Raw genomic sequence first — 9,139 nt, 5'->3', positions numbered from 1 at the left:
CCGAAGCGCCTGTAAAGTGCTTCTGTAGCGCTGCACCTCAGGCGGTTTTAACCCTTTCTTTGGCCGCTAAAAGCACCCCGCTAGTGGCCGAAAAGCACAGCTAAAACAACGGTAAAGCGCTGTTAAACCTAGCGGCGCTTTACAGCTAATGGACCCTCCACCCCAGTGTGAAAGTGGAGTTCTGCCTGGGGAAAAAAATTAAAAGTCAGCAGTTACAAATACTGTAGCTACTGACTTTTAATATATGGACACTTACCTGTCCAGGGAGCCCGCGATGTTGGCACCCCAGCCAACTTTTGAATCGGCTGTTGGGTGCTGCCAATGCCATCTCTACTAGAGGAAACCAGCAGTGAAGCCTTTTGGCTTCACGCCCAGTTCCCTACTGCGCATGCGCAAAGCATGCTGCACTTTCTAATTGGCCCGGCGACAGAGGAAGGAGGAGGGGGGGCAAACTTCCGAGGGACGGCGCTGCAGCGCCATCTCCCAAAAGCAGGAATGGGGACCTGTCAAAAACAGGTAACCGTTCCCTCCTCCCACCTGAAAGGTGCCAAATGTGGCACCGGTGGGGGGGGGAGGAAGCAAATAAGTGGAGGTTCCATTTTTGGGTGGAACTCCGCTTTAAACAAGGATGTGTGCATGGCCCCAAGGGCAGCAGAGAGTCAAAACTCAGATGTATGGGTGAGCCTGTGAAGTCGCTACTTCTTCATTGACTAAGGACCAGTTTACACAGTAACGGACAGCTGACGCACAGGAAACCGCAGTGGTTTACATTTCGGCAGCTGTCTGTTTTGGCTGCAGTGAGCCAGTGGTAGGGGGCTGTGTAGTGCACAATTCAGCGCATCATACAGCTCCCTTTTTTATTTATTTTTTGTAATATCTTTATTGGAAGTGCAGAAGAGTGACACTTCATTCATGTCACTGTATAGTAGCGAGGTGCGCTGCGCTGCTGCACAGCGACTTTTTATCCGGCTCGGGATGCTGTGATAAAATGCAGCATGTCTGCATCTTACTGTAGATCAGTGCAGCACAGTTCAGGGCAATTGTGTTCTGTGTCCTAGCAGTGACTGGTGTCCTTTCGTGCAGAAAAACGGTGGTCAGCGCACTAAAGCAGCACATAGATGATACCGTGTTTTTTTTGTTCAACCAGTTTTTTGAAAACTGACTCGATTCTCCAATTCACACACTCGATGTGGAATCCTCCCCATTGAACTAGTATGGCAGCAGGGGTACTTCCCCACCTTCAGAATATATATATATATATATATATATATATATATATATATATATATACACACACACACATACTGTGTGTATATATATATATATATAATAAATACGCACTTTTTTGCTGACAAGTCATGGTTCTTATCGATTTGAATTGTTGCCTTTTTTTGGGGTCCATGTGCCTGCCCTGCTCAGTGCTCAGTCTCACCTCGATCTTACAGCCACCCGCCTGGGCAGGCAGAGTGCAGATGTATATCACTCCGCCAGCACCTGCGGGACCTGCAGCCGGAACTATAGAAGCCACATGTGAAAATGCGGCTGGATTACTCCATGGCTGTGGTCCCTAGTCCTTGCTCAATCACTTTCCACTCACAGCACAGCTGTTTTTGCCAGACCGGGCCCGACCCCAGTGGTGATTGTGAGTTACACATGTTGCAGCAGTCAGCATTAGCACTGGCAGTGAAAGTACAGCCAGAGCACAGGGATGTTTAGGGTGTGCCTGGGCACGCCCGGCACACCCAGTGCGCATGCCTATGTTGAGTGGGGAAACCCTGACAGAGCAGTTGTACAGAAGTCGATTAGTAGATAGACTTCTGTACAACCTCCCTGCCCATACATGAAACAAAATTCAGCCTGTTCTGCAGGGAATTTCTAACCATGTATGACATGAAGCAGTGCGAAGCCCATTTATTATATTGCACTTTACCGATTCTTAGACTTGATGGCTGTATTAGTATTCTTTGTTAAAGGGGTTGTAAAGGTTCTTTTTCTTTTTTTTTTTAAATAACAAACATGTCATACCTCCACTGTGCAGCTCGTTTTGCACAGAGTGGCCCCGATCCTCGTCTTCTGGGGTCCCTCGGCAGCTGTCTTGGCTCGTCCCCACATCAGCTAACCACCATTCTGGGAAGCGCTCTCCCAAAGGGGTTAGCTTGCGGGCGTGGTCCCATGATACAATGATACAATTGGCGGCTATAGCCGCCGACTGTATCACTCGGCCCCACCCCCCTGGCGCGCCGCGTCACTGATTTGCTGCGGGAGCCAATGGCTGTGCTGCTATCAACATCCAATGAATGAGCCGAGAAGAGCCGAGAAGCCCGGTCAAGAAGCCAGCGCGTTCACAACGCGGGACTTTCAAAGGCTCGGGTAAGTAAACGGGGGGGCTGGGGGGCCGCTAATCGTCGGATGTTTTTTCACCTTAATGCATAGAATGCATTAAGGTGAAAAAACATTTACCTTTACAACCCCTTTAAGCTTTCTTTCTTCTATTTTTATCTGGTGATCCACCCAGCAAATCTGTTGTTTTTCCCAGCACAAACTCTCCAGCAGAATGTATCAGTTTACATGAATGAGACAATCCACTTAGCACTGGCAGGGTTGGTGCTTTTGTGCATTTTTGGCACGTTCCAGCGCTTTTTTGATGCGTTTCTGGATGCATTCCAAATTATTTTTTCTTCTTTTTTCTTTTTTTTTCTTTTTTTTTCTTTTTTTATTTTTTTTTAGTGTACTGGGGTCTAGTGCGTTTTTTATGTGTTTTTGATGCATTCCGGTACATTTTTGATGCGTTTTGCTGCGTTCCAGTACAATCCAATAGGAAAAAAAAAAAGCCCTGAACTGACTGCACTGGTGTGAACTATGTCATTGGAAACCATATAACCTACTTTCCATGCGTTTTTGAAAACGCATGAAAAAAAAGTAGTGTGAACTGGCCCTGAAAGTGAAAGTAAAAGAAATTCCCAAATTTTGGGTTGTCCCTAGGAAAGTAATAGAATATCTTCCAATGGGGACACTAGTTGTGATGGCCTGGGGGTAGGTTTGCCACCTTTTCTTCAAATCAAACCCGAACACTTTAGTGGCGCACAGCATTTTATTTTTTTTATAGTATAAACTATACATATATTTTGCTATTAAATAACATTTCTAATCATATGAAGTTAATAACAAAAGTCCCCCTTTACCTCAGAGTCCAGAGTTCCCCTTTTACATCTGAACTCGCAGAGTTACCTTTCACTGTAAGGGGGGACTCCGCAGACTCTGATGTAGGGAGAATCTGGGGCCTCTAACATAAAGGATGCTCTGGGAACCCTGATTTAAGGGGGGAACACTGAAAACTCAGTGTTCCCCCTTAAATCAGGGTTCCCTGATTAAGGGGGAAGAGGAGAAGACTCTGTTGTAAGGGGAAACACTGTGGCCTCTGGTGTAAAGGGGAACGCTGATGTAAGGGGTGCTCTGAGAACCCTGATTTACCTTAGTGTACTCACTCAGAGGCAGGAGAGAGAAGGGGGGAGACTTCAGTCACAGACAGGGATGGATGGTGAGCTCACTCACCCCTTGGCAGTCAGCACCTCTCATCTAGATGAATCTGAGGTTGCTAGACTTCAATCCCTGGTGCTCTGCCTCAGAAAAAGGAAAGTTGGGGCTGGAAATTTGGAGTGTGGACAGAGGGGTAGGGGTGGGGGGAAAAGGTGCAGATTGAGCCCTCTCTCCTCTCCTGTCTGTGTGTTTGGGTGGGCGGGGTTTGTTAATGCTGGCTTTAGGCGCTGTGAAAGAATAACAGACACTCTCAGCTTAGACAACTGCAGCCAGCAACCCTGCTAGGAAGCCATAGTCCAGTCTAAATAATGTGTCTGAAACCCGGACGCATGATTCCAAACCCGAACTGTCCGGGTGAATCCTTGACAGGTGTCAACCCTACCTGGGGAGGTCCCCAAGAAATTCCCTTAATTTGCAGGGATTTCTTTTCACTTCCTGGTTTGGCTATAGCAGAGGAAGTGAAAGGAAATCTATCCAATAGGACATGCACGGCAAAAAATAAACCAACAGGGGCTACAACCCACCCCTATTTTATCCAAAATTAAAAGAAAAGTTTTTGTTATAGTTCTACTATAATGCAAAACCTTAATCCCCTAAGAAAAAAAAATGTTGCTATAACTGCTTATAAAGTGTGAGCTGAAGTTTGGCATTAATTTGTAGTGGTTCTAAATCTGCTAATACATTTAAACCCCCCTCCAATCCAGACTGACAATGCTACTGCCTGCTGTGCCTCCTCATATCATTCCTCCAGAGTTGCCCCTCACTAATACCGGAGCTGTGTTACTGGCCAGATCACCAGGTGACAACAGAGGGGAAAAAGCCAAAGAAAAGAAAACTGAAGCAGCCACTACATGTAATAATTGGTAAGCTGCAATATATTATATTTTTGGTTTTGGGGTTAATATCCCTTTAGGCGTAAACTGGTCCTAACATAGACTGCCTGCGCACAGCTCAGCACAGTATTAAGCCTGGGTTCACACCTATGCGAATTAGATGCGGCTTACACCGCATCTAATTCGCAGGACATTTTAAAATACATTCATATGAATGCATCTGGTTCACATATGTGCGTTGCATTCGCACTGCGCATTGCACAAAAAACGTGTGCGTTTTTTGGGCATTGCGGTGCGAACTACAAGCCTATTATCTCCTATGGGAACGCATCTGATTCGCAGATGCATTGCGTACTGAACAAGGATTTTCTCTTTCTCCTCACTACACCTCCCCCTCTCCCTGCTCTCTAATCCTGAGCAAAAACGCAATGAATCCTTTGAACAGGAGATTTTTATCTCCCCAGTGAAACCTGAGCTTCAATTCGCACCGCACATATGTGAAACCAGGCTAAATGTCTACACAAAAGTCTCTGTGGTAGTGTGAATGAGCCCCTTACTGGGAACATAGAAACCAATGTGCCCTAGGGTTGAGCTTCAACAAAGATGATGTGAATGGTTAAAGTGTTACTAAACCCAGGATCCTGCATTCCCTACATCTGGTCTCCCACAGTACAAAGAACATGGAAATGCAATTATTTTAGTAAATATAAATGGCTAAATACCTTTTTCTCATCAGCAGTATATAGCAGTCTTGTGACTTCTATCAGTGTCTGGTTAAAGCTTGTAGAAGGAGTTTTTTGATTCTCCCATGATTGTCCAATGAGAATGCAGGACCCCTGACCCTCTGTCTGGACAGTGCTGATTGGCCCAGTGCTGATCACATGCATCCTCCCAAGAAAAAAAAACCTCTAGCAATACACACAAAACTGAGCATATGCCCCCAAGGCTCTGTACTATCAGGAGAAGGATTGGGGACAGTGGAAGAAGGGGAGCATCAGAGAAGACAGGATCCAGCAGCTTTTTTACAGAATGCGGAGGATTAACCCCTTCGGTTCCACAGTGAGTATAACAAGCATGCTTTACTGCATTTACACACTGATTTTACTGTTGTGGGTTTAGTAACACTTTAACTGCTTGCCGCCCGCCCGTCATCAAATGACTGAGTAGTGGTGCGGCTCTCGTTCTGGGATGCCCGTGGCCGTGCTGTGTTGCTAGGACACGCCGCGACCCCGATATCTGTAAAGAGCCGCGGCTGTGGCTCTTTAACTATGTGACAATCACAGCCGGTCACATGTGAACACGAAAATGCCGGTAATCGTCTCTCATCACCTCACACTGACAGAGTGTGTGGCGAGGAGAGACGATCAGTGGCATCTCCTTGCTGGGGACATTGAGACATGTAATCAGAGCACTGATCATCAAAGCGCCACCAGTGCCAGCAATCAGTGCCCACCAGTGCGAGCAATCAGTGTCCACAAGTGCCACCAATCAGTGCCCATTAGTGATGCCAGTCAGTGCTGGCTATCACTGCCTCCTATCAGTGCTGCCCATCAATGCCCATCATTGCTGTCAATCAATGCCTATCAGTGCCACCCACCAATGCCCATCAGTGCTGCCTATCCCTGCTGCCTATCAGTGCCCACCAGTGTCACCTATCAGCGCAAACCAGTGCCCCCCATCAGTGCCACCTATCAGTGCTTATCAGTGCCACATATCAGTGCCACCTATCAGTACCCATAAGTGCAGCATATTTATTAGTGCCACCTAATCAGTGCCCATAAGTGCCACCTCATCAGTGCTCATAAGTGCCATAAAAAAAAAAAAAATGTAAAGCACCCCTGTCCCTCCATGCATGCGTAGATGATGTAAACGGTGTTCAAACCAGATACTGTATGTGGGGGTATCGCTGTGAACGTCAAAGTAAGAGCAATAATTCTAGCACTAGATCTCCTCTGTAACTGTAAACAGGTAACTTGTAGAAATTATTAAAGCCTATGGAGATCTTTAAGTACTGTAGATTGTCGCCATTCCACGAGTGCGCGCAATTTTGAAGCATGGGTACCTATTTACACGGCATAACATCATCTTTCATATTATACAAAAAAATTGGGTTATATATTGTTTTGTTTTTGTTTTTAATTCATGAAAGTACCAAAAAATTGCGTTAAAAAAAATTGCTGGGCCAAAACCTTATGACGTAAAAAATTGCATATTCTCTAAGACCTCTGCTAAAAATATATATATAATGTTTGGGATTCTAAGTAATTTTCTAGCAAAAAAAAAAGGTTTTTGACACATATGAGAGAAATGTCAGAATTGACCCGGTAAGCAAGTAATGACAGAAAATGACAGCACTGCAGAATGAAAAGGAAAGGTCATTTTAAATAACACTCAATTACAATATGACAATAAAAAAGAAAAAAAAAAAATCAAAGTTTAGAAATAATGAATATATTGAATACTCTGATTAGATGTATTATTACAAGATGCTTTATAATTGATATATAATTAAAAAAATAATATATATTATAATTATTTATATAATTTATGAAAGTGTTTTTTCCAAAACAATTGCGTTTGAAAAATCACTGCACAAAAAAAACGTATGACATAAAAAATTTCAACGACAACTATTTTATTCTCTAAGGCCTCTGCTTAAAAAAATATATATATAATGTTTGGGGTTCTAAGTAATTTTCTAGCAAAAAAAAAAAAGGTTTTTGACACATATGAGAGAAATGTCAGAATTGACACGGTAAGCAAGTAATGACAGAAAATGACAGCACTGCAGAATGAAAAGGAAAAGTAATTTTTAATAACTCTCAATTACAATATGACTTATGTTGCAATTTTATATGCTATATTATTTTATTTTTTTTAATTTTTTCTCACAAAAGTGGAGTTGCCCTTTAAAAAAGTTTAGAAATAATGAATATATTGAATACTCCGATTAGATGTATTACCTGCATAGCATTAAAAGATGCTTTATAATTGATATATATATTATAATTATATATATAGTTCATGAAAGTGTTTTTTTCCAGAAAGATTGCGTTTGAAAAATCACTGCACAAAAACTATATGACACAAAAAATTGGCATGACAGCTATTTTATTCTCTAAGGCCTCTGCTAAGAAAAAAAAAAAAAAAAAATATATATATTTGGGGGTTCTAAGTAATTTTCTAGCAAAAAAGAAAAAGTTTTGCTGTAGAATTGATATATAATTTATATATATATATTCTAATTATATATATATAGTACATGAAAGTGTTTTTTTCCCCCAAAAAAATTGCGTTTGAAAAATCACATTTGTTAACTGCATAGCATTAAAAGATGCTTTAGAATTGATATATCATTTATACATATATTCTAATTATATCTATAGTTCATGAAAGTGTTTTTTTCCAAAAAAATTGTGTTTGAAAAATCACTGCACAAAAACCGTATGACATAAAATATTGCAACAACTGCTATTTTATTCTCTAAGGCCTCTGCTAAGAAAAAAATATATATATAACGTTTGGGGGTTCTAAGTAATTTTCTAGCAAAAAAGAAAAAGTTTTGCTTTAGAATTGATATATAATTTATAATTTATATATATATATATATATTCTAATTATATATATATATATATATATAGTTCATGAAAGTGTTTTTTTCCAAAAAAAAATTGCGTTTGAAAAATCACATTTATTACCTGCATAGCATTACAAGATGCTTTAATTGATATATAATTTATATACAAGACACACACACACATATATATATATAATGATGAATATCCTATGTGTGGTTTGCTGATGGTGAATGTATGGTGGCAGCTGCCCAGCTCTGGGGATGAGGATAATCTGCAGGCAGGGTCCTTCCAGGTGATGAGTTCTGCTCTCCTCTACTGAAGCTCTTCACCTTCCCTCTGCTCTCCTCTCTAGGGCTCCCTTTGCCTAAAAACTGCAGCTCAGAAAAGAAGCTTCAAAGGTGAGCCAATGGCGTGTGGGGGGTGTGTCCTCCTGGGCAGAGTTAACCCTATGTGTGTAGAGGTCTGCTGTGGCTGAGAGGCAGCTCTTGCCTGCTGGGTGCTGCTGTTCTCACATAGGGATCAGAGCAGGGAGGCACAGAGAAAGGAAGAGCTGGCCATGGAGCATTAAGCTGCACGTTGCTAAGGAATCTATCAGTGCTCTGGATCTACATTGCAATAGCCATCAGCTCTCTTCTCCCCCCCCCCAGCACCCTCCCTTAGAGACATGGAGATGTTAAATCTGCGCTGCCTCCTGGCTTGCCTTCAGCTCCTCTTCATCTGTCAAGTGGGTAAGTGATTTGAGAATAAATGAGGCTCCCTTTAACAAAGAAGGGTCCCCTGATCTCCTAGGCTGTGTGTTAGGGTCAGTGCTATGTGTGATGACAATGTCCCCAGGACGATGGGCACGGACAGGTTTATCCGGCTTCTCACCGGGTATGGTAGCCTTTTGATGGCAGCCAACGAGGTCAAAGGCGACGTGCCATTGTCACGTCATAATTGATTGCGTTGATGATACAATAGCTGTGTGTGTTTTATTGGCTGATCAATTATTCCTGTATTCCTTCTGCGTGATGTATAACCCACCCATACCCCATGGCCTTGAAGTGGACGGTTGGTTCTCGTACGGATGAGAGCCTCGTCCGCAATAAAACCTTGCCTGGCGCACGAGTCGTGATCCGGTTTCATAGAACGCAATTGAATTGCTTGCACACTTGGCTGACTTCTATTATGCCGCACGCTGCGCCGATCTCT

The 9,139-nt window shown here is 42.8% G+C and overlaps 1 protein-coding gene across 6 annotated transcripts in view; it reads left to right on the top strand.

Moving 5' to 3' along the window:
• Positions 1 to 8,369: 8,369 nt before the first annotated feature.
• PTPRZ1 (protein tyrosine phosphatase receptor type Z1) overlaps positions 8,370 to 9,139 on the top strand; it is a 375,560-nt gene continuing 374,790 nt past the window's right edge. For 5 of the 6 annotated variants that reach the window (XM_073619802.1, XM_073619801.1, XM_073619800.1 and 2 more), the window contains exon 1: positions 8,373 to 8,676. In XM_073619802.1, coding sequence (XP_073475903.1) covers positions 8,613 to 8,676 — 64 coding nt within the window. In that variant the 5' untranslated portion in view covers positions 8,373 to 8,612. Of the gene's footprint in view, positions 8,677 to 9,139 lie in introns of all 6 variants that reach the window. The other variant, XM_073619797.1, reaches the window with a different exon arrangement.

The sequence above is a fragment of the Aquarana catesbeiana genome, linkage group LG03 (assembly GCF_042186555.1).
Source record: "Aquarana catesbeiana isolate 2022-GZ linkage group LG03, ASM4218655v1, whole genome shotgun sequence".
NCBI lineage: Eukaryota > Metazoa > Chordata > Amphibia > Anura > Ranidae > Aquarana > Aquarana catesbeiana.
Note: the sequence above shows the minus strand (reverse complement) of the source record. Positions and strands in the feature narration are given on the sequence as shown.